Here is a 26,333-nt window from a genome sequence, read left to right as displayed (position 1 = left end):
AACATGGGTGGACTTTTAATCATCTTTTTTTTATCTTGTGGAAGCAAAAAGAACATTCAAGCACCTGGTTTACCATTTCAGTCACCATAATTCTTTACTTTGTTCACAGATTCATCTAAATGAAGAGAAAATACTGTAGTCAAGGTGACCCAACTGTGATGCCTACATTTGTAAAATTTGACATATTTCAGTATCCAACCTATCCCTCTTATACAGCCTTCTACATGTTGGCTTGTGCAACATCAGGCCAACTTCATAATCTTTACAAACTCTTTCACCATGACACGATAAAAGATGTGCCAATAATTTGGCCATTTGAAATCCCTGTCCTTCCTGAAGAGAAAAACCTGAGAACAAAATAAATAAAAATGACTGTTTTGGGACCTTGCTATTCTCCAGAAAAGAAGTGCTTTTTTTTCATAATTAAAGACTGGCTATACGATAAGAAAACCATTGCTGTGTAGGCTTTAAGAAGACACATAAGAGAAGCTACTATACAAAGACACAAACGTATGAGGTACAACAAATCTTGGAGTCAAAAGGACAATTTAAAATGGCATGATTCTTAAATGACAGCCATGAAGTATTGCTTGGAAAGAACTGTGAATAACTACTAGTAAATAATCCTTTTCAGCTGTGTTGAACCATGTTATCTGTAGTTTTCAAAAGCCACCATCACTTTCATCAAGACTTTATCTTTGTACAAAAACGTAGTCTAAAGCTGGTGTCAAAAGCAGAAACTTCTCCCTCTCCTATTGTCTTTCGTATACATTTTTGGTGAAACACGCTGTTTCTAACCAGTATGGTCGGCTTGCTAGGACAAAGTCTCTCCTTAAAAGTGTTTATTAACAGAAAAGGTAACACTTTGCAGATTTGCTCTGTACAAGTAATAAGACTGCTGTACTAGCAGATGTTGGTTGACATGGCAGCAGCATTGATATGACAGTCGGGTTGTAATTGGACCATCTCCGGTTTCTATCTCTTCTTCTCCGACTTGTGAGAGGAACTGGGAGGTTGGGTTAAGGACTTATCAAAGTTTTTGCAAAGGCTTATAGATTTCAACACTTCTACAACTCCCTGAATGCTGTAGATTGAAACTTAATGGATTAGACCCTGTTCATACCAGACTTATATTTAGCGGTTTCAACCGGTTTTTCAAAAACCGGTTTTTATTTAACCTGGTGTGAACGCAAATTAACCGTTTTTTTAGGGGTTTAAATCCGATTTTACAAAAACCACCTCGGGAGGTGGTTTTTTAAGGGTTTTTGAGGGTTTTTCCACCGAAAAACCTGGTCTGAACGCTAAGGGTTTATTGAACCGGTTTTTGCGTCATAATTCCGGGGTCACGAGGTCAGCATCCTGGCCGTGGACGACCTAAAGCTTTTTTATGGCGTTGTTTTGACCAATTTGAGTTCGTTTCCACTGTTTTCCCACGGTTTCTGTTAATTTTGAGATCGATGGAATCAGCATACGCAACCTGGTCGACAGACGAGACGCTCCTGATACTTATTTATGTATTTGTGGAGAGCTGGACTCGCCGAATTTGACAAAGCTGGGGGGGGTGTGCTCTACCGAAACAAACATGTTGGAGGAACCTGGTTTATTTAAAGATCAGTGCCGCAGTAAAAGGTAATGAACATGAAGACGGAATACAAGGAGGCGACAGCAATCGGAAGAGCGGGAGGAACGGTTATTCAAACTGCGTCATGCCCGATTAATTGGATATTCACCGGACAGGATTTTTACAAAACCGGTTATGAAAAGTCTGGTATGAACGCTAAGGGTTTTAGCCGGGTTTTCCTCCGCTAATTATTTAGCGGTTTCAACCGGTTTTTAAAAGTCTGGTATGAACGGGATCTTACTGTAAGTTACAATAAAAGCCATGATCTCTGTTCATGTTTGATGTAACTAGAAATGCTTTGATTTAAGTGGTGCTGCAAACATGGTGCTGTATCAATGGTCGTAACAGATGAGGGACCTTCAAGTTATAAATGCACCACCCATGTTCAGAAGTATAGTGGCCTGTGATTGGTCAAGTGTAGTGACCTGTGATTGGTCAAGTGTAGTGACCTATGATTGGGCAAGTATTGTGGCCTGTGATAGGACCTAACCTGACCAATCAGGGGGCCTGAAACAAAGGCATGTAAAATTCAATGTAGTTAGTAAGGATACTGTTTCTTCTCTTCTTTCCGTTCCACTTTCTTCTCTTTGCTGCTTTTCTTCTCTTCCTTATCCTTATCCTTGGACTCCTGAGGAGGAGAGAATTTGACATTTTGATGACTTAAGACCAAACAAACAAAAAATCTACAACTAGCACAAGTGATTTAATCTTCAAATATCTGCTTGACTAACAGAAATTTGGTGCCAAACAGCAACCTTAGCAGGCTTGAGGTTAATGAAATCCTTCTATGTGGGAAAAAATCTGACAGACTTCTTTTTAACCCTTTAGCACACCGAAGTGACCAATGCTTTGTAGGTTATGGGTTAGGCAGCAGGAAGAAGGTTAAGAGTCCTGGTTCCCACCTTCTTCCCTTTCTCTCCAGACTCCTTGGCCAGCTTGCTGATTTTGGGTGTGGTCTGTGGGGTGCGAGGCTTCTCCTTCTCCTGGCTGCTTCTTCTAGAGTCACTGCCAGACTTTCCTGTAGCGTACACAAAGCAAAAATGAACTACTGACAGTGCCCACTGTATGTACACATGCACAGACACAGATTTTTCAAGGAAAGACCCCATAAGGGACCAATATAAACCCACTAATCAACCTATTACTAGTACTGCTACTAGTGGCAGTGTAGGCTTGTGTAGGGTTACCTTTTTCTTCATCTTTTCTTCTCTTGGACTCCTGGAACTCTGTCATTGATGGAGGCTCCTGAAAATAAAAGAGTTTGCATTCATTTCAAAACACAATTAGCATGACAATTCAAACTGTAGGTTTTCTTTCTGTGGTCCTTGTTTACATTGCCAAACCTAAAATCAACACCATAACTGTTCATCACTCACTTATTTAATTATGATTGGCTAAATGTGTATTTGATAAAATTATAATGTAAATGGAGTAGGGCTTCGCATAAGCCTTTTCAGGGTTCTTCCCTACTCTTGCAAACTGTTTTTATACATGTACTTCTCTGTTTTATTTTTTGTCAAAAAAAAATGAAAAAATCAATTCAAAATATGTTTGGGCATCTACCTCGCTCTTTCTTTTTCTGTGTTCTTTGGATTCTCTGCGCTTCTCCCCATCCCTTTCCTTGGACCGATCTCGCTCTCCCTTCTCCTTTTCTTTGCTGGCACGTTTCTTTTCCTTCTCTGTCAGGGGCTGGGCTGGGCTGGAGTACCGAGGGCTCTGTTGGAGAAAAGACTGTCATCCACACTAGAATGGTCACAGGTTCTCACAGCCTGCAGTCTCTCACTTTCATTTACAGACTAGGTCCAGTAACCTGCTAGTACTTTCAAAGCTCTTGCTTGCTCTGGAAAATTTACAAAGAGCCTGATCTACAATGTATTGCATGACCGAGTTGTTAAACAATGAAAGCTTCTAATTGTACAGCTACAGCTCTTGTCTATTGCACGATCACTGCATTTACTGTTCTCATGTTCAGATTCAGCTGTTTATGACAAGAGTAATTCAAGTATTTCAGATATTTCCATAAGGTGCACACAGGATGTTGGCAGAACGTACTGCACCTGCGCAAAACATGGTTTTCGTTGGATGTTTAGTCAATGTTGCATCAGAATTTTGCAGACATCTTTCCAACACAACATTTAAAAACTATAGATGGGATACGTCCTTAACAAATATGGGACTATGACCTAAAAGTAGACATTCTGCCAAAGTGCTATGGACTATACAGGTTTTGCATGGGCGCAGTACGCTTTGACGATATGCTCCCTCACACCATGAATTCCATCACCAGTTAACAACATTAGAGCTAGCAACATGCTGAAGATGTTCTAACCTTATGAGATGCCTCCTTATGCTCTGCCCTATGACCATCCTGCAATGGGGTTGGGAGACACATGACATCACAGGTCAGCTGACCTAAGTCCACCAATCAGTGTGCTGGGTGGTCTTGATAGCTGCCACTCAAGCAGAAGTTAGTAAAAGGCTTCCAAGAATTGCACTATCAGAACAATCATGGCATTTACTTGTACTGTAGGCCTTTTTTTCTTTTTTAAGAACAAGAACTCAAGATTTTGGAATTGCAGCTTCTGTGCTCTGCTGGCCAAAGAAAGTCCATCTTCTAAGATAGCAGTAAGATTAATCATTCCATTTCAGGATACAGAAATTTCTGGTAACATTAAATAAATCAAACGCAAAATCACATACAATACATTGTGACTAAAAACCTCATCTATGAAACCATGAATTCAAAGAAAAGACAAATACATGTACCAACCTGAGAATCATAATACTGACAGAACAAATTTTTGCTTCATGCTTGCTATTTTGGGGTAAACACATTTTTGGGTACGAATGGACCACAAAATATGACCACAGAATTCAAAAGGTGTCTTTTTTCTTCATTTTACTAGAATGACCTCAACCCTGAGACACAAGACACTTCTTTACAAGAAAATAAATATTATATCACAAAAATAACTTTTCTGTACTGGCTATAAATCTACTTGATGATAACAAATTGTATATACAGCACAACTGAAATCAACTGAACTTGAATTCCTGGTCCACCATTTTTCAAAGAATTTTGTTTGCTTTCATTTTGGTCAACCTTTGGTCTTTTTGTCGTATAGTACAGAAAATTTTTGCAAAGCTACATTCACTTCCAAAACTCAGTTTCTGGTCTCCTTTTTTTGCAATTCGTCTTTGAACCTTCCAACAACTGGATTTGGTTTATTTTTGTATCATTATATCCATGGCTCCTCTTGCACTGTTTTTCCACTTCAGCTTGAATTGAGAGAAATGTTCGTAATAATCCATGGCAACAGTTCTTCTTTTCCTGTCACAGACATTGAAGATGTAACAGTCTTATATCCTTCATAACAGTCACATGAGTACAGTAAAAATTTAGAAAATAAAACATGCTCTTTGAGCTGAACTTGTTTGGGTTTTTCAAACCCTTAAAATAGCTTTCGTAACATATGGGAAAAAAATCTAAATACTGCAGTTTGTCCTGAAATCCTTGTTTCATTTTCCTAAATTAAGTTAGAACAAGTAATAATCTCTTCCAGGCAATTCTTACGATCCTTTGGTTTTATCCTTCAGAATTCATTTGCTGGTTCAACTTTTTGTTACGGTGGTGAACTTGATTGTAGCTCTGTTGTCTGTAATCCTGTCAGGAAAGTTGCACTGATCCTCTTCATCTGCAATCCCAGACGATGAAACTTGCCGTGGCATCTTTCATACTCCAGGTGGAGACTTGAAGATGACTTCCAAGGCAGGGGGTTACTTGGAGAACTTTAGGCTGTCTTGGCGTTGTGTTATAATGCAGAGATAAAGACTCATTCTTGTGATGAACATCGTCATGCCTTCAGATGGGGATCTTGATGAGGACTTCAGGTGTAGATCTTGACAAAGACTTCAGATGTAGATCTTGATGTAGACTTCTGATGGAGATCTTGATGTAGACTTCAGGTGTAGATCTTGATGTAGACTTCAGATGGAGATCTTGATGTAGACTTCAGGTGTAGATCTTGACGAACACTTCAGATGTAGATCTTGAAGATGACTTCATGTGTAGATCATGACGCAGACTTCAGATGGAGATCTTGATGTAGACTTCAGATGGAGATCTTGATGTAGACTTCAGGTATAGATCTTAGCAAAGACATCAGGTGGAATCTTGACGGTGAAATCTTGACAACTTGGTGGACATCTTTACAGAGATCTGCACATCTTTTCAGGTGCAGATCTTGGTGAAGAAAGACTCTAGCTGGAGATCTTGACGAAGACTTTAGGCGGAGTTGAAGATTGACATGACTCGATGCTGACACAAGCTTTAACGCTTCATCAGATGCTTCATGGCTTGTAAATGCTCTCTTGCAGATTGTAGATTGCTAATAACATCTTTTACACTGACGTGACTAAGGTGTCTTCTTTGTAGCACATACAGCTTCATGTCCTCTGCAATCCAAGCTGACAAAGAATCATCTGTAACCTCCTTATTTTGCAAAATTTTGCTATGGTATCTTCCACACTGATGGAACAGACATGTCTTCAAGATGATTTCCGAAACTTAACAATTAACGGTGCTGTTGGACATCTTCTTGGTGTAAAGGCGTACTTCTAATTCCCCTTTCTGAGGGTTGACAAAGACTTTTCTGCAGATTGTGATGATTCATAAATACATGATTCATAAATTCTTCTTCATATTTTACTGGTCCCACAGAAATCATCACAACTAATATATTTCTCCTCATTGTATTTGTGTGTGCGTGGCTGGTCTTTGATATAGGCTATGATATCTCCAGAACTTCCTGAGGATACCAGTAGTAAGATTGCAGCTGATAAAACAATGGAAACTGATTCTCATTTGGCCTCTTTCCTCTTGGTCAGACCGTTTCAAATTCTACTTGCAACTTGTTTAATTATCTGGCCCATTGCAGCATCCTCGAGGCCTGTATAGAGGCTTTTTCCTCCAAGGAAATTTCTGATAAATACTTGTGAACCAAAGTAACTTTGCCAGATTGTAACTAATCAAAAATTTTTAAAACAAATACAGAGTGGATTTTACATAACATGACTTTTCTTCATTTCGTCTTGAACATCAAACTTGTCAAACTTGTCTCGTCGATGAGGCATCATTTTTGTAAGACCCACAGCCAGCTGTGGTTCAATCTGCTATAGTGGCCCCAGAGTTCTTTCACTGCTTGTCTGTGTCGGCAAACACAGTGGAATGTATAAAGTAAGAAGCTTCTGGTAGCTCGGTGTTGTTATATATTGCATTGGTTGATAGCACCATGATTTGAGGTACCTTGAACCTTGATTTGAGGTAAACAGTTTTTTATCGTAGTGGTTATCATTGCTTTGGTCCAAATGAACTTTCGCGGTCCCATGAATGCTGTTATGATGGTTGTATCCAGTATAGCTGTGTTGATGTGAAGATTCCTTACGCAGATTTCCTGGCAGTGGTCATCCTTGTGGTGTTGTACATTTTGTATGTTGGCGACGAATCAACACATAAAAACGTTGTTTTCTAGGAAACCAGTTGTTTGATACAAGGCCTTCTGTGTGTTGTGCAGTCGGGAAATAATTGTGTGAGATGTGGACATAACGTTGTGACAAAGGCTTGCAACAATTTAATAGCTCCTTTCAATTGTCCTGCTTTCTTTATCTAACACTTCTCCTTAACATGGTGAGGGCAAATTTTTATTCCAGCAGTCTTCATGAGTGGGAATTATGTTAATCCGCTTGTCTCCTCTTCTGTGTTTGCTTCCATTGTTGCATGTGTCGCTCCCGTGTGTTCTGGTGAGACCAGTGACTGAGCCTTGGTAGGGATGTAGCTTTGCTCGGCTTGCCATACTTACGCCAACCCACCTTGCTTCAGTGAAAAGGGGAATGGAGAGTGAATGGGGAAAAGACTCGAGAGCTGTGGTCTTCGTCACAGCGCGTTAGGGTGCACACACCGCTGCGTTTTCAGCCCGGCCGGTCCAATACTTTACCAACCACCTAGAGCACCTGCGCAGCAAAGCCACTTTCCAAAACAGGCTTCTGCATGGCTACCAGGGACCCCGACGTCTTCTCTACCCCGCACCCGTGTGAGGACTGCGACTCCCATGAGCACCCGGGCTTCATCCTCCAGAGAACCATGACTCCAAGAGGGAGAACACTACAACTTCCTTCCTAAACTCCGATCGATTTTCGCCTAACTTTTATTAGCGTCGCTGATTTGGACACTCCGTATTGCACAGCTCGGGAAGCTTGAAACTGCTCCAGCGACCAACGGTGGGGCGGTTTCAGGCACGATCCTCTCTTTCCTCCTCCGTAGTGAGAGAAGTGGTCGTCATCCCTTCTCCTTCCTTCCCCGCTACTCTATACTAACCTTAGCTGCCACTGCTGACGTCGCTGACGAGGCTGATGACATATGTTCCTCCTTCCTACTACGCTTGTGCTCTGAAACAGAAGCACAGAAGACCGTAAGCATCATTTTTCTAGCTTTCATCTGAACTTTTAACTACCAAAACAGTAAATATCATAATACAGTCAAACCTGTTCTAGAAACCTGGCCATTGCAACCACTTTTTGGTGGTTCCTTAGATTATTTATACTAAATTATGGACACCACCTGCCTACCATAACCATTTTCTGTTGCCTTTGAGTAGCAGCTAGTATGAACGCTCTTCAGAAGAAGACTTACCCCTCTCAGAGTCAGATGTTCTAGGTGATGCTTCGGTTGACCTCTTTCCTGGCTTCCCATTCCCACTTCCGTTGGACGTGACGCTGGGTGACCGGTGGCTCTTCTCCCTCTCCTTGCTGTGACTGCGATGCTCACGGACTTTCTCCTCCTTGTGAACTTTGTCCTCCTTGTGACCCTTGCCCTCTTTGTGACCCTTGTCCTCCTTGTGACCTTTGTCCTCCTTGTGACCCTTGCCCTCCTTGTGTGACTTCTCACCGTTGTGGGACTTCTCTTTCTTCTCCTTGTCTTTGGTCTTTTCAGAAGATTGTCTGCAATCACACAGGAAAATGGGTTAGACAGGTTTGTCCAAACTGTATCATTCTGCACTTTTCTCAACAGCTTTACAGTCATACATGTCATACAACATGCTGGTACTGAGGGTCAAAATCTACAAAATCTTTTTTCACACAACCTTTTGATGTTGGACATGTAAAAAAACTGGTACTCACTTTGAGTCAGATTTCTTGCTTGAGGACATGGATACTTCACCGTTCATGGCACTCTTGCTGGCTGATGAGGATTTGCTGGCTGAGCTGGAAGATGACTTGTCGTTGGAACTTCCATCTGTCGAGCTATCCTTGGATTTCTCCTCTTTCCCTGTGAGGAAAAAGTCTATTTGTTACATGTTTTCAGTGTGTCTAATGAAAAAAAAACCCTTAACAAACTGTCCCTGTATTTCATTTTCCCTTCATATTTTCAAAAGTAACCATTTCACTTTCATGCTGATTTTAGCAGCTACAGTCAGCCCTGTAAAAGTGACAACTATATGAGGACCACCTTGACACTTTTTGGTTGTATCTTAGATAATTTTTCCCATTGTGGCTATCCGGCTACATAGACTGGACTTTATCCTGAGTGATCTTCTTGGGCAGTTTTGACTGTATTTCATTGAATGCCAATGTCCATGTCTTGATCTTGATCATGGACATTGTGGATATGGCATAAGTTAATTTTCTTATGCTGCTATCTTGTTTTTCAACAAACAAACATACAAACAAACAAACAAGTTGACAGTGGAGAAACTCTCACCTTGCTTCCCTTTCGATGACTCAGCACCACTTCTCCCTGAGTCTTTGGACCCGTCTGACTTCCCAGAGGACCCCACCAGACCGGATGAGTTGGCGGAGATCGAGACAGGCCCGTTCTTGGAAGACGCCTTGAGCGCTTCCTTGAGGTGAAACTCGTGCTCGGGAACCAGCTGACCCTTCTTGCCTTTCAACAGACCTGTGTAGCTGAAGGACAGAGAAGGGAGGGTGTTTCTAAACTCATTCTAACACTGGTTAATAAAGTCTTTAAGCACAACTGGAGAATTAGTGCAATTCAGGGCAATCTCAGGGTGGCAAAACAAAAAAAATATTCTGGATGAGGAAATCTGATATTGACATTTACTGCCATTTCTTAGCATTTCATACTTTTCATACAAGTGTTTTAAACACATGTAGCCCAAAACAGGGTAACAAAACTAAATAGCTAGAACCAGCCTACAATACACAACATGCAACCATTTTCCGTCAGCGACATCACATTTTTGCCCCACAGACATCTGTATGCTACAGGATAGGGTTCATTCAACTTACCGGTACTACATTAAAAAATGACCAGAAAATTGACTTTGATAATCCAATTTTACTGCCCTGAAATTGCTTTAGGTGCCTTTAATACTATTATGGCAATACCATACAAGATGCTGTCATGGATTTATACATTTATACATTGAAAGCAAAGTTCATGTGCCAAATACAGTTGTACCTACAAAGACATTTTGTACATCCAAACAGACACAACTAAGTGTTTAAACAGTTAGTTCTATGTGCACAGTTATAAATAGGACAAAAGGGTGAGTAGAAGACAATCTGTAGGCCAGGAAGGGTACCCCATGGCAAGAGCATAGATGTCCGGTCTCTTCTCCTTCTCCTCCTGCCGTATTTTGTCCACGCGGCGCTCCAGGGCCAGTGCCAGGTTCTGTACCATGGGGTAGTACTGTAGGATCTGGGAACAAACAATGAAGACAAGGCTTTAGAAAAAACAAGAGCAAAGAAGGAAGGCCCAAAATCGACCTGGAACTGTCTACCCAAGACCTACTACCAGTACAATCAAAACCTTCAAGACATCAGCATGTCCAGATCAGAGGATACAAATATGGGAAGTTATGCTGCAGTGCCAAGGAAAGCTGTAAGAGGGCCCAACATCAACCTTGAATGTTGGCTTCCCAAGATCTACCCACATACCAAACATTATAGCTAAAGTTAGACCCCCCCCACACACACACACACAAATACCTTCTCCTGTCACGAACACAATCATGAATGGCATTTTCAATATACATGTACGGGACATTAGAAGAAAACAATGTTACAAGGTGACTAGATGTCCCACTGACCTTTGTGAGGACGATGAGTGTATTCCTGATCTGTACATAGTCCTGGGACTCCAGACAGATCACTAGGGCCTGTAGGGGAGAGATTAGTGGTACCTTTTATGATATGCTAAACTGTTATGTTTTTAATGTACATGTTTTACTGAACCCAATTATCAAGTGTAGACCATGTGTAGTCTTTCATACGTCAAATCTTTTGTAATGCCTTGTAAGAAGGACACAATACAGACTTTTGTCTGCGAGTTGTTTGAATGAAGACTGATTGATTTGCTTTGATTGATTGTAAATTTGTTTCTTTTGGGGGCAGGCTTTAATTTCAACCACAAAGCTACACTAGAAGGAGGTTTTTGCAGTGTTCTAAGCTTGTGGTTTAAAAGATTCTGCAGTACAGTACAAAAACAATGGAAGCACTTCAAGAATATACCAATTCGAAACTAAACTTTCAGCTGCATAATGTAAAATTCAAAGCTGTTTGTTTGTTTGTTGTCAGTGTTTACCCTAGTGAGCTTGAACTGCCACTTGTGACAGACGTGTCTGAAGTTCTCATAGTCCAGCTGGTCTGCCTTGCTGCTGCTGCCTGCTCCTGATGCCCTGAGTACTGTCACAAACCCAGGGTACCCCCAGCACTCCTGTACAGGAACAAACATTATACAGGGAATACTATATGGTGCTCCCAAAAATTGGGTGGACAAAAAATTTTTGGGGTGCACCATATAAAATGAAATACCTAGAAAGTCAGTAATAACTTATCATGTTTCATGTCTAAAGAAAAGTACTACAACAATAGGGACGAACATTAGTTTAATTAGCATGACACTTCAGCTATTCTTCCTGTGGTCCTATACATGTAGTATATCATATACATACATTGTAAAATCACATAAGAGACAAGGTGACTACAAAATTAAAGATAATCTATCTATATACTTGTACATATAGATGGCAAGATGTAGAATTGCTGATTTCTAGCTGAAGCTTATCCTTTTGAATTGCAGACTACAAGCATACAAATCACATCGAGAGACACATGTATATGATGAATGTAAAATTACGTTTTTACTGAACTTTAATTTTTAATGTTACCTACATCTATATGTGCAGGCATGCAGAAAAAAGTATTTCCAGCCCTGGGCTTTACAGTATATTATACAAGTCCAAAGACAACAGACCTTCTCGTAGATGGTTTTGTCACTGTGCCACCTCATGACGGTTTCCAACATGGCGGACAGGAAGCGTCCGTAGCAGCGCGCCTCACTCTCGGTACAGCTGGCCACCATGTACGAGATGTCAGAGAAGACCTGGCCAGACAAAAATCAGAAGACAGTCAGAACTTCAACCTATGTAAAACAAACCTTCTCCACTTGCTACATAATGTAACCCAATACCACTGGGTGTCTGCTACAGCACCAGTTGCCATGGTGACAGACATCAGGTCCAGGTCATGTGATTAGCGAAGAAGAAACTAATATAAACTTCAATTAATGTTAAACATGAAGTAAGTAACATTATCTAAGACCTTATCTGTTAAGATCTAAAGAATTTTTAACATATAAAAATAAATGATAAAAGGGAACAAGCAGTAAACAAAATGTGGTTGACTACCTCAGCGACAGTTTTTTTAACCTTCAACCTGCTGCCTGACCATGTTGTCAACACACATTTGGTGTCAAAAGGCTACCTTAGCAGGAGGAAGGTTAAGACGTACCCTGTCGTACAGCAGCAGTGAGGAGAAGTTCTCAGTCTTCATGTTGTGGATCATGTGCACAAACTTGGCGCAGTACACCGCATCGTTGGCTGTGTACAGGCAGCGAGGGAAGATACACAACTGCAGCAGCTGGGTGATCGTTTCATTCTTTGTGGATCCTGCAATATTTACGAAAAGACATCAGCATTTCAAACACTGCAACAAAACAAAACTTGAATGATGTTACATGGTGACCAGCCTGTCCTACCACTTGCTACATAAAGTAATACAACACCACAGGGTGTCTGCTACAGCACCAGTTGCCATGGTGATAGCCATCTGGTCCAGGTCATTGACATTACACATTTGGAATGGATGAAGAAGAAGCAGAGCAAACATGACATATTTTTCCTCTGCAAAGGTAAACATACAACAGAAGAAAGAAGAAAAACATACTAGACATGAACCATGAGTCCTTCTCGTGTTTGAGCCTGGCGAGGACCCGGCTACAGTGGTCCTGTTGTTTCTTCTCCTCCTCACGAAGTTTCTCCATCAGGGCAACACATCGCTCCTTCTCCTTCTTCTTCTTACTCTGGGCCTGGGGACACAATTAGGGATATCTATTTTAAACTTGTTCTTAATTATACAAGTCTTCGACTAAGGCTATTTTGGGCACGGGATGCAATAGAAAACTTATAGAGCAAAATGTGATCTCAATCCAATTCTGCTCACGGAAGAGCTAATCTTTCACTGGTCGTGACATAGAAGACACCATGTATAGTATTTACAGGTTCATTGCAACAGGGAAATTTACTTAGCTCTTATGTGACAAGCAAACTGAACTGCAGACCATGGTATAACATCCTATTCTAAGGATTGTGACCCTTGCAAGTAGCATGCCATGTCAGGAGAGTGACAACAGCCAGGATTCGAACTTTAGATCCAGAGGCAAGTTGTCGCTAACCAGTGGACTACGCACGCTACACAAACATTTTCTCTTATTTGGAATTGAAGGATGGAAAGAGTGGATCTTACTAATTTATTGCTATACATTCACATAACATTATATGGTAACCACACTTGCTACATAATGTATCCAAGTAAAGACAAATACATAATCCTCTGGAAGTACTGACCAGTTCCCTGTTGTCCTCTATGGCTGACAGCTGGGATTTCAGCTTCTGTGTTTCCTTCTCATAGGCTCCACTGGGAACACTCAGGTCGTACATGTTCAGGGACCAGAAGGTGACATAGAACTGTGGGCTGAGGGTGGTAAGAACAACAAAAACATGAATCATAAACAGTCACGGCTCCAAATCCTTTTTTTTTCTGTATTTGTAACAATGGAAATGACTTGCAGCAGACAAATTTTAACTGCACCGCTGTACTAAAAGGAGATTTTAATACATCAAACTAGAAGCTGCAACTATTTATTAATGAACTGTGCATATTCTTCATTTTTCAGCTGGTACGATACAATACAGCATACAACAATCCATAGACACTTTTGTGTAGTGCAGGTAGCCATCAGCAATACCTGCAGAGCTCCAGTTTTTTCTCCGCTAACAGTGGTATTTCAAGTCCTGTTATTACAAAATCTTGAATTTTGTGGGATTTATTCATTTTATGATGGTCGAAACAATACAGTAGCAGTAAATACCAGTTCTATTACTTGACAGTGACGTTGAATCATATCATGAGACCAAAAGTTTACAGGTTTGATTCCTGGCTAGACAATGTTGTACCTTTACTAGATAGACTGATAACAGCACAGATGTATTTCTGACCTGATGTCGTCCCAGACCTTGGGTGGGTGGATGACCCGTGCAGACTCGATGACAGGAGAGGTGACCTCCGTCACTGCCTGGATGTAACGCTGTGTCTTCTGGGAGCTGGACGTTTTACTGCCCTTGTCTGCCTTCTTCAGCTCATCGTACCTTGTCTGTGGGTAAAAAAGTTGGCCATGAAACTAGTCTTCTTATGAAGTCCTCTTATAAAATTACATTGCCAACATGATGTAACCCAACACCAGTTACCACGGTGACAGACGTTTGGTCCAGGTCATTGACCTTATTGGTTTGGAGAAAGAATGGGAGGAAACAGAGCAAACTTCGTGGTGTGGTGAAGCCATAACAATATGTTTTCCTTCGGTAAACATGAACAGGGATGACCAGCCTCCAAACTCCTGCAACTTGCTACATAATGCAATCCAACTACATTTGCACAATCCTGCAACAGCACCAGTTACCATGGTGACAGCCGTCTGGAGCAGATCACTGACCTGGAGCAGATCAATTTTTTTTTGTTTTTTAATATAAAAACTTTATTTTATTTCTTCAATTTTTGTACGAGAAGAAGAATAAACAACAAAATCAATATTTTTTATAGCCTAAAAGTAAACATAAAATGTGAGCTGCAGACTTACGTTGATAGAGTGAGCATACATGGGCCTGGACAGGAAGAAGGCAGCGTCAGGAGGGGTGTGGTAGGTGGTGACCATGATGTCCAGGGGGGGTAAACTCTTGTTGTAGTCTTCTGTACTCAGCTGGGTGGCCAGGAAACCTCCAAACTGGACCAGCGTGTCCTGACACTGGGGGAAACATCAGTGTTATCACCATTGCATCAAATCTTTTCTAAAATCTGTCACACAGATGAACCCAGAACACCCTAACGACAAGGCCATCTAATTAAATACTGTAATTCCTGATTTTTTTCCCTGTACTGTTATGTTAACTGTTTTCACTGTCACCTCTGTACAGTGAACTTATCATTACAGCCTAACAAATAATTCCTGGACTTTCTTTTTCCTGCACCTGTCGCCACCATGAACATACAGTTCCGTGAACATGTCCATTTTTCTCAGACTGTGAACTTTTGCTACTGTGCATATAAAGGGAATTACAGTACCACGGGTAAGTATAGGACTAGAAAGGTAACATTTGAAAAGCAAACACATAATGTCTACTTGCAGATGGTCTACCCAAACAAACTACTGCTCTGCTTATTCTTACTCAAAACACATAATAGGATGACCAGCCCCACCATCCAAACTTGCTTCATAATGTAATCCTTCACCACATGGTTTCCTTTTGCGAACAAGGTAGACATAATAATTGTAGGAGTTCATGCATGTTTACAAGTAGTTAACACTAGCTGCAGTAATGCATGTATGGTCTGGACTTAAAATAACATAGAGGCATGTACATTTTGAAAGAGAACACATACCTGGTCGTACAGGTTGCCAACCAGTTTAAGATGCATCTCTCCGCCTTCCTTAAACACCACGTGGTTCCTCTGTTGAGCCATCAGCATGCTGAGGGGCAGGGCTAGCTCACTCTCTAACAGGGCATCCTTCAGTCGCTGGGACGACTTCTTCGTGTTCCTGATCTGTCCGAAGTACGCGCCCTACAGGGTACAATTATAGCATTATGAAAAACTTGTTCATATTTTGGATATCAGAACACTGAGTGCATATTTGTACATCCACAGGCACCTGATTTTTGGGTAGGTGGTATATGGTGCAATGGTACACTTACAAGGCCAGGGCTCAAAATCCTTTTTTCTGCATACCTGCACTGGTGCATTCAGTCTTTTTCTTTTTCAACCAAAATATATTCAATGTTGGTTTTCTTACTCAGCATCATAACAAGTGAACCAACAAACCCGCTGCATCCTAAAACTTGTTACCAAGACACAAAAAAGTCCAACTGTACCTCTGCTCTGAGCAGTTCTCCCCCTGACAGAGCCTCCAGCTGGTCACTGGTGATCTCATCTGTGATCTCGATACCCGACATCTTCTGTACCACCTCCTTCAGGATCAGGAGATCATAGCTACAAACAACAACAAAACATGCAGCTTTTAAATTCATATCAATTCAGATTATTATTTAGTACTTGTTTCAATTGTTATTAGAAACATTGTCAGTCACTGATGAAAGATAGCTGATGGAGTATTCTGTGCAAAAATTTCCAATTTACTGCATTAATTATTTTTGTCATACAAATAATGGTCTTCTTGTTGATTTTACCAAAATTAAGAAGGGTGAAGAAACAAAACTCAGTTGGTCTTGTAACCGAAAGACAGCCTAAGCCCTTCCATACTATAGTATAGACAGTTTTTCTTCAGAATCATTCCCCGGATAACAAGAGTCACTAGACTCGAAGGTGTGCAGCCTTGGATGGAAAATTTGAAATATTGGGGTGTGTCTCCTGAATGTTACAGACCTCTTCCCAGCCTTGAGCTGGTTGGCGACATACTGCAGCAGCCCTGTCAGTTCGATGGGGTACTTCCTGAAGATGGCTCCACAGAAGCTGGCCAGGCTCTGCAGCCACAGGGAGATGGTGGTGTCGTCGTGCTTCATCCGCTCCTTCTCCGGGTTGGCCAGCGCCTCGATGATGCAGTACGCCAGCACGTCGTACGACAGTGTGGTCAGGTACTTGAGCGAGTCCACCACCGGGTTGATCAGGTTGTCATAGCGCTGGATCTGTGACAGGATCTGGGAGAAGAAAAGGGCAGTAAAAAATGAGAAACTAACCTGCAAGAATCTAACACCAAGTCTGTTAACCTTCTTGCAGCTAAGTTAGAAAATTTGGGTGTCTTAACACTGGATCTGTGACAAGATCTAGCAGCAGAAAAGGACACTTGGTGTTACATTAGATTACATTATGTAGCAAGTTGCAGAATAGATGCATCTGAGTAAGAATAACTGTAACAGTTGTAGTTTGTTGGGCTAGCCCATGTCAAGGTAAACATCACTTTTGCTTTGCAAATGTTACCTTTCTAGCCTTTCTTGGACCTTAATTTTCGGTTTCAGAAAAAGTCCTGACCAAAAACTGGTGACAAGTTGGTCTCATTATTAGGGTTGTTGACTGAAAATCCAAAGGTTCTGGGTTCAAATCCCTGGCAGGCCCCCGTGTTGTGCCCGTGCAAAAGGCACATAACACCTGTTTGCTCACTTAAAAATGAGTACTATGGCTACAGTTAGGGGAGTTCTCTTGGATAAGACCGTGAGTCCCATGAAGAGAGTGATTATATTAAAGATCCCATCACACCTGTTGAGAAGAGCCCAGTGTGAGTGGCTCAAACCTTACAGTCTGGTCTCAGAGTTGACATCTTGAAAAGGTGATAGTAAACTGTTGGGTCAACCCTTCCACAAATGAGGTAAATCTTGATAAACAAATAAACAAAACTTACGATTTCAAAGAGCACCCCAGGGTTAGCGTGGCTGAGCTTGCCTATGAGCCTGCCCATGGGTTTGATGTTCTCCTTGGTCAGACGTTTCATGATGTGTTTGGTCTTGTCCATGGTCTGGGCCTTGATCCTAATCAGCTGGGTGTGCAGCGCGTAGGCCTGGTTCTTCCACTGGCCGTACATACGGTATCTGGGAACAGGGGTGACAAGGTTTTGTGATTAGGACCAAAAGGTTCTGGGTTCGTATCTCTAGGCCTGGTTCTTCCACTGGCCGTACATATGGTATCTGGGAACAAGGGTGACAAGATTACTTGAAATTAAAAGTTCTGGGTTCAAATCCCTAGGCCTGGTATGAACCGCTAGGCCTTAGAATCTAAAGGTTCTGGGTTTGAATCCCTAGGCCTTTGAATCTAAGCAAAAGGTTCTGGGTTCGAATCCCAGGCCTGGTTTGAATGCCTAGGCCTTAGAATCGATAAGGTTCTGGGTTTGAATCCCTGGCCTGGTTCTTCCAATAGCTATACGAACAGTATCTGGGAACAAGGATGACAAGGTGGTCTTGTGGTTAGGGATGTTAGAATCCCTAGCAGGCCCCAGTGTTGTGCCCTTAGGAAATATGAAAATGAGTACCTAGACTCGGTTAGTTACATCCTCTTGGATGGGACATAAAGCCAAAAGTCCCGTGTTTGACTCATGCCACTGAACGATAAGAATAGGGGTCCTTCCTGGTGTGAGTGGATTAAACCTTACAGTCCGGTCTTATGCAGCAGCTTGTACTTACTGTACAAAACTGGCATGTTACACCAGAGGCAGAACTAACAAAAAAGGAGGGAAAAAAAGCCCACTGACCTGTACTCGTAGGGGAATGTTTTGATGAGGCTCCAGAGTTCCTCGGACATGCAGCAGTTGGCGTCTAACATGGACATGGTGGGCAGCAGCACCTCGTCTGTAGCCGTCAGCAGCCCGTAGAACACAGCACACAGCTCCTGTTTCCTACCAGGGTTCTCACTCCACTGGGGGAGGAAAAACAGGTCAGATATTTGTTTGTTTGTTTATGTTTATTTATTATCCAGCTCCTATTTCCTCCCTGACTTCTCACTCTACTGAGGGAGCAAAAAAACAGCTCAGATACACGCATGGTATGTGACTTCTTAAAACTCAGAACAAGTGACATCTGTGAATAGTATTGTCATTGTTATATATAACATATAACTACAATATATTAACATTGTTATGTGTAACTGCTTGACAAAGACTGGAGTTGTATAGTGGAAAATATGGCTAAGTCTAATCTCTTGCATTGGAAATTACAGTTCAAACTTGCTTCATAACATCTAAAGGTAGTTTACTGGTTGTGTAAAACAAATAAACACCACGGCACACAATCTGAGTGGACCCATGTACCTCCTTCATGAAGGCCTTGCCGACCCTGATGACCTTGGCCATGAGGACAGTGTCGCAGGCCAGGTGAGGTCCCAGGTGCTGCAGCATGACGAACACGTGCTGCGGCAGGTCCCCGTACTGCTGCACCTGCGCAGGCGCCTGATCGTTATCCAGCCGCGCGATAGGACGACCCTTCGCACCTTTCGGCACCCCAACCCTGGAAACAAACAATAAAGAGCTCTAAAAAAAGCCCCTCCTAAGAAAAACACTACAAAGTTTACAGTCCTAAATTCATGTGTAGAGGCTATACTACTACATAGGCTCGAAATACTTTTTCTGAATACTGGTACCTGCACTTGTACAGGTAACACAGAAAATAACCTGCACCTGATAGGTTTTACCTGCACCACTCAGAATTTAGGAAGTATGGATCTGACTGTTACAGCAAATAACAAATAGGTGATAAGTCAATCCAGCAAATAACAAATCCACATTTGTATATAAACCCAGTACATGAACCAATGCAGGTTAGGTGCAGGTAGACATCAGAAATATCTGCAGAGCTCAAATTTTACCTGCACTAACCTGCATATGCAGGTTGTATTTCAAGCCCCAATATAGCAAAAATGTCTCTGCTTGACTTAAATGAGAAGACAGATGGTACCTTCTATACAGCGGCTCTATGGTGGCGTGGATCAAGGCACACAGGGCAGCAGCAATGGAGCGCTGTTCTACAGCCACGTGGTGAGGCAGCCTGTCCATGATCCGCTGGGCATGGGGCCAGTCTCCTATCCTCAACAGGGCCTCACACAGTCCAAACTTCTGGTTGTCTCCCTGCTGGGGAGGCAAGGAACACGTCTGTTAGAAACATGTTAGAGAAGTCCTAGGACTGTGAGGGTTAAAGACTATATGTAACAATCAGGTTTGAACTATAACTCTTTATCCATACCTGGTCATTCTTACTGTCCTTGTCCTCCTCCTTCTCCTCCTCCTTCTTGTCTGACAGGATGACCATGGACATCTTCCTGGCCTGCTGCCGTGCCTCCAGACCGTCTCGCTTGTGTTTCTCATTGATGTCATTGTCGGAGGGGAGCAACTGCAACGCACAACATCGTTTATTTTTACCTTCGCAGAGAGAAAACCTATTGTTTCTGCTCAGCTCATTCTTCTATTCCAAAGAAGTAAGGTAGATGACCTGGACCAGATAACTATCATTATGGTAACTTAGTGCTGTCGCAGACACCCTGTGATGTTGGATACATTATGTAGCAAGTTATAGAGTTTGAAGGGCTGGTAACCATGTGTATATATGTATGGCCTGGATTCAGGTGAACATTCAGGTGAATATATATATATGAATGTGTTAAAGTAAGAACAAACAGAATTTAACATGTTCCTATATGCACATGAACAAAAGATGAAATGGTTAGTACTCTGAAACAGTGGCACTTACATGTGCATAGAGCGCCTCTAGCTCCACCAACTGGTACTGCAGCAGGAGTGCTGCCACCTTGTAGAGTGAAGAAGGCGTCTTCTCTCCCGTTTCATCCTGGGGAAAGGAAAGATGAAACAGCTCATCAAGACTGAACGTTTTTTCTGTCTACTACAGATTCTGTCAGCCACTGACGAATAGCAGTGGGTGCTGCTTGAATTGTCTAGCAAAATCTTCCAGTTGCTTGAGTAAGAGTTTCCTTGTGTATCCCAATACCTGGATGTCTAAACTTCACTGATGTGGTTTGATCAAAAGTTCAAAATTCATTCTTTGAATGACAAACCAGCCCGGTATGATGACTTCGAGGCTCCTATCGTAGCATTTGGGGCTATCATTCATAGGATACCTTGGCCTTTCTTTTTCATGATCATGGTGACATAAATGGTTCATTGGTCAAACATTACCCGTGCAATTGCAGCCTTTTTTTATTTTTGCCATCGCTTAATAATTTTTCTAAGAAGTATCCAAGAGGCAACAAATTGAACTGGCTTGGCCTTACCTGGTAGAACTGGAACTTGAAGCCGAGTACATGGCACAGTGTGGAGGGTTCCGTCATGTAGGACTTCAGCAGGGAGATGTAGAAGTCATGGAGGTGGGGACGGCACTCAAACGACTCCAGGATGATGTCAAGGACACGGTTAGGGTCAAGGTTGAAGCAGCCTAAGGGCGATAGAAGATACAACAAAGTACAGTCAATACTGAAATGTTTGGTTTGGTTTTACAATATATTATGTTTACCCTGAAAAGAAGGAAAACATATTGTTTTTGCTCTATTTCTTCTTCTTCTCCAAACGAATAAGGTTAATGACCTGGACCAGATGGCTGTCACCACAGGAACTGGTACTGTAGTATTCACCTGGTGGGTTTGAATTACATTATGTAGCAAATTGGAGGGGCTGGTCACCATGTAAACACAATCACCATATAATCACAATAAACGGGATAGTAGTTTGTTAGGCTTGACCATGTGAAGGTAAATTTGCAAATGTTATCATTCTAAATTTTTCATGCAACTTTCCTATTAAAACAACACATTGTGGGAAACTGCATATTCTATCTATTCAATGACTTATCATCCATTTTACAGTTGTATAAAAACACACAGAAGAAGCGTCATGGTCATACCTATAAGAGATTTGATGTTTTCTAGGACAGTATTGCTGGTGTCTGCTCCTGACATGTCCTGGCCCAGCTCTGTCACAAGTTTGGCGTAACCCTCACTCTCCTCACGTAGTAAGTTGAACTTCTGCTGTTTGTAGCTGGAGACAAAAAAGAGAGAGAGATGATGGTTAATTACCTCCAGGGAAGGTACTTTTCAGTCGTGTTTGTGCGTTTACAGCTGTAACTTTGACGGATTTCTATGATTTTTGGTATATGGTTAGTTATTGCAGATGATGCAGTATTTTTTCTTTTTATCTGTAATGCTGGTACATGTATTGAAATAAAAATTTCACACCCCCATGTTGTTTTACCTGCTCTAACCTGCGTATGTAGGTGGAATTTCAAGCCAAAGTTAACTCAATGTCCAGTGGTTTAAGGTTTAAATGTGACTACTTATTTACTGTAAGTAACATTGCAACAAATCCAAGTGATTTTTCTCTACAAGGCTACCATACTTAAATCCATTTAATGTATGCTATACTTACAAAAGTTTGGTCTTTGTCTTGACATATTTAACGTTGAACACTTTGACTTGAGTTATGAGGGAAACTGCCTCCAGGGACTCCACTTCAAGTCTCTCTTTCAGCACGTGTTCAGGCACCACACTTGGCTGCAAAAGACAAAAATAATATCTGTTTTAGCAACTGTTCAGGCACAACACTTGTCTGCAAAAGACAACAATATCTCTTTTTCAACACATTTGGCAGAAACGACAAAAAAAAACATTTGCCCTGCTGCCTTAACCCATAACCAATGTAAAATTCAATGTCAAAGTGGCTACCTTAGCAAGCCGAAGGTTAAACTAAGAACATGTAGTTTGATTTCTAAAGGGAGGACTAAAGTCAAAATCCCATAAAAACATTGTTGTTACTTACCATGCAGGCTGACACGAGGGATACGAAGCGTTCTCTCTGTGTTTTGTCTTCATGACAAATGGTGTCCATATCTGCAAATTGTCAGTAAAAACTGCTTTCACAGATGTTTCAAACCTACACCCATAAGCATCAATAATTACAAAGATTATCAATGCCTTTACTAACAATGCCTTTACTTAAGTTACAAAGACAACACAACAAAGGAATAACTGCTTAGAAACACAACACAGTATAGAGCTATACACAACAGCACGTTGGCAGAGCGAAACATGTAATGTATTATGCATAACACTTCAGCAGAACATCTCTGTTTACGGTTGTATTTGCGTTATTAAGGATGACATCCCATCTATAGTTTCAAACGTGTTGGAAAAGATACTATCTGCAAAGGGTAAAAGTCTGATGCAATGTTGACCAAACATCCAACGAAAAACATGAAAAATCCGGGTTATGCGCAGGTGCAGTATGTTCTGCTGAGGTGCTAAGAGCTAATGAATATATAGATGTAATTTAGCATGGCAGAGCCAGACAGATTACAAACAGAACTATCTGACGATTGAAATTGAAGAGACATGATGAACAAGAGGCCTTCTGGCAGCACAAATTATAGCTCCCTTCTCAACAACAATTTCATCAACAAAGATATCTGATACTGATAGCTTGTACATAGAATACCCAGTACAGATATCAAGTACACGTAGAAGTAGTAGAACATCTGAAAAGACAACCTACCTACAAGTGACAGGATATCAGCCATGATGAGAGACAAGTCTCTCTTAACATCCTGCAGAAAAATATCCAATCATTAAATTAACAAATAGGATTAAACTACACATACCTTTTCTCTAGTCTCTATTTACAAAAAGCTTAGGGGTTCAATCCAATTTGAGTGAATCAAAGTGTTGTAAGTTACAGTCTTGACTTGCATGTTCAAGCCAGCCTGAAATCCATTATCTCAATTTTGTTTGACGTTACATTATGTCGAGGCATGCTCCCACGGAAAATTTTGAAATCTTGAACCCCTGAAGCGTGGGTTCTATCCCCTGACATGCCCTAATGTTGTGCTCTTGAGAAAGGCACTTTGAACACCTAATGACTAATTGGAATTCTTACCCCCAGCTCCAGTAGCACCTTGACTGCACTGTCATGTCTGATGGCCCCCTTCACTACCTGTAAGCACAGCTCATACAGAGCTCTTCTGAGATCTGGGGAAAATAAACACAACACATTGTACCCAACCTAGTATTTTCTCTATAGACAAATATATAACAGTATTTAACACAGTTTATTTTCCATGCAGTTTATATTGAGATGAAGACTATGTAAAATAGAAAACCCCATGGCCAGGACCAGGGCTCGAAATTAACATTGTCCCAGTGTCAAATGACACTAAATTTTCAGCTTGGGACAATTCAAATTACGTTTCGGGACAATTTTGGGGCAATTGGAAAATTCTAAGACCATCCACGTCATTTGGGAACGCGATCCATCCATCCTGCTGCAGACTGCTGGCAGCCTATAAATACTCTGACGAACATTTAAATTTGACCAATCAGGGATTCCAAATATCAGGGACGGTGCCATGCCCATGATATTATCGTGTATTTCCCAACATTTACTAATAAAGTGGACTTCAAGTTGTACAAATTCAGTTGTTGTTTTCTTATTTTTGTCATCAACTTATTTCCTGAAAAGCAGGCTGGGACAGTCCATCTTCAGTTCGGGACAATTGAAATCTATGTTCGGGACAATTCTGGGACAATAGTGAAAAAAGTTAATTTCGAGGCCTGCAGGACTGAGACAGAAAATATGCATTTACATGTGTAATGTGGGCAGAAATTGGTCAAAATATAGGCTTCTGTATTTGCATAAAGCATATACATTGTACATATATTTCCAAATTGCAGAACAAAATTTTGACTTTTCTCCAATATTGCAGAGCACTGAAAAAAATATTTCACCACTGATTATGCATAGCAAGGCTCAAAATATCTCATGCATATACACTTCAGTGCAGGTAAAATTGGAGCTATATAGGTATTTCTTAAGTCTACCTGTACCTAACGTAAACCTGCACTACTGTGTTTATATGCAAATGTAGGTGTTTGTAGATTTTCATAACTGTATTGACTGTCATTACTTACTAGTATGAAGAGTAAAAGAAATAATTTTGGCAATGGTTTGTGGACAGTTTTAGAGTGATCCTTATTTCCTAAATTCTGAGTGGTGCAGGTAAAAACTTGTCTGGTGCAGGTAATTTTAAATATTACTTGCACCAGTGCAGGGATGCTGAAAAAGTACTTCAAGCCCTGCACTCCATTATCCATGTCTTAATTAGCCTTAGATGAAGACAATAGGTAGTTTTTGCACTGTGGTGCCAATGTGCCTTGTCAGTTGTAAAGGTGTGAACATTTGCACCCATAATAATGGGGACTTCTCCATGTCTTCAAAATGTGTATAAGCCTTGTATATATGTAATACCAATTGTTCTGCCTTTATAGTTTATACACTGAATTCCATAATACATACATCACACGTAATTGATATGGAGAATAGACTTTGTAAATAGAACTGCAAAAATTCCTGAACAAGTTTGACTTGAGTGTAGCGCCTTGCACCCAAGCGTAGTGGTTCACGAAACACACGGCAATTTTTTGGTCATTTTGCCGGTGGAACGTTCTATCGCAACAGGGGTGCCCTAATTCCGACCTAGTGTTTAACACAGGTCGATCTGAGAAGAGAGTTTAGAAATTATAATACACAAATTATGACTAAAACAATCTACAACTGTTTTCTGTCCCAAACAAGTCCTCTTTTTACGATTACGCGACTTGCTCCAAAGTGGCTGTTTGAAAAGCAAAATCTGCATTTTTGACACGCTCGTCAACCCCCGAACAAGCGTCGAATTCACACAGATTTTTCACTCGTCTGTTGTCGGAGTGTAGGAACTAAAACAAACTTTGTGAGATTGCCGATATCAACACAAAAACATTGTCCATTCTTGTGATTATTTTTAGGCACGTGCTCCCATGCATAACGCCGCAACAAGGATTTTTCAAACTAGTTCGGTATTAGGGATGGGTCGGAATTAGGGCACCCCCCGTTATAATTTATAAGAGCACAATTTTTTTTTTCCGTTTTTATTTTTCAGTGCTTGCAAGTTGTACCAGTCCATACTGGTACCATCCTTAGTTGTAACCAAATTATGACCCATTCATGTAACAGCACAGAAACTTTAACTACGAAATACACGAATTGCGTAGAAGCTGCCCACCTTTAGTATTGCTAGTTCCCGTCAGACTGTCTACATCTTGGTGTGCCAGGCTCCGACATAATTTCAGACTGAGGGAAGAAACAGAAAGTGAAACATACATGTTATCATCGTCAAAATAATGCATAAAGCTATGAGAACTTTGCTCAACCACGTATATGTTACATCTGTAAGATTTCAGTTTCCATAGGGAAGGTTATTTTTGCTCTATGTATGAATTTTCTGGTTTTAAAACATTCTGTTTTGTTACAAATTTTGTGTAGCGTGTGGGGAGGCAACATGGCCGAAAAGAGGATCAAGGATAGCACTGAGATATTCACGCACGTAAATAATCTTAGAAATGGCGTGCTACGCCAACAAAACGTCCGAAAACTTCCGTAGACGGTAGGCACCACGCTAGACCAACGATCGGGTGAAAATTGTACTTACAAGTCGGTTTTTCCGCTCTTTTCCCAATTCTTCAGGTTATCGGCAGTCAAACAGACAGCCGCCATCATGCATTCGTATGATAAGAAAGTACCCGGATGTTACCCGTAGCCCTGACCCTGTGACCT

The 26,333-nt window shown here is 41.2% G+C and overlaps 1 protein-coding gene across 2 annotated transcripts; it reads right to left on the bottom strand.

Moving 5' to 3' along the window:
* LOC109477531 (THO complex subunit 2-like) lies at positions 1-26,329 on the bottom strand. Of its 2 annotated transcripts, none has more exons than XM_019778823.1 (36): positions 26,209-26,329; positions 25,783-25,850; positions 23,622-23,713; positions 23,241-23,292; positions 22,509-22,579; positions 22,119-22,243; positions 21,598-21,731; positions 20,972-21,132; positions 20,434-20,529; positions 19,930-20,076; positions 19,645-19,817; positions 19,002-19,197; positions 18,447-18,610; positions 17,604-17,790; positions 16,634-16,905; positions 16,123-16,240; positions 15,635-15,814; positions 14,835-14,999; positions 14,197-14,351; positions 13,546-13,672; positions 12,866-13,007; positions 12,431-12,588; positions 11,895-12,023; positions 11,223-11,354; positions 10,729-10,797; positions 10,222-10,337; positions 9,378-9,580; positions 8,798-8,945; positions 8,310-8,617; positions 7,995-8,065; positions 3,951-3,989; positions 3,185-3,337; positions 2,809-2,866; positions 2,524-2,639; positions 2,173-2,249; positions 1-1,006 (listed from the first exon to the last, which is right to left on the bottom strand). In XM_019778823.1, the coding sequence occupies exons 1-36, from the start codon at positions 26,274-26,276 to the stop codon at positions 976-978; spliced, it is 4,701 nt and encodes a 1,566-aa protein (XP_019634382.1). In that variant the 5' UTR covers positions 26,277-26,329; the 3' UTR covers positions 1-975. The 2 variants fall into 2 exon arrangements, with proteins under 2 accessions (XP_019634382.1, XP_019634384.1); XM_019778825.1 differs by having other exon boundaries at positions 19,645-19,814.
* Between the last annotated feature and the right edge of the window lie 4 nt (positions 26,330-26,333).

The sequence above is a fragment of the Branchiostoma belcheri genome, unplaced genomic scaffold, assembly GCF_001625305.1.
Source record: "Branchiostoma belcheri isolate BF01 breed outbred unplaced genomic scaffold, Haploidv18h27 scaffold40, whole genome shotgun sequence".
Lineage (NCBI taxonomy): Eukaryota > Metazoa > Chordata > Leptocardii > Amphioxiformes > Branchiostomatidae > Branchiostoma > Branchiostoma belcheri.
This window is presented reverse-complemented; position numbering and strand designations above follow the sequence as displayed.

What these genes read in the sequence shown, in the direction of transcription:
- LOC109477531 (XM_019778823.1), bottom strand. Translation starts at nt 26,276, where the DNA reads ATGATGGCGGCTGTCTGTTTGACTGCCGATAACCTGAAGAATTGGGAA. An exon ending in TAGAGGCGCTCTATGCACAT is followed by an intron (nt 20,077 to 20,433) that starts GTAAGTGCCACT and finishes TGTGCGTTGCAG; the next exon opens with TTGCTCCCCTCCGACAATGA. An exon ending in TGTATGCTCACTCTATCAAC is followed by an intron (nt 14,352 to 14,834) that starts GTAAGTCTGCAG and finishes TTTTACCCACAG; the next exon opens with ACAAGGTACGATGAGCTGAA.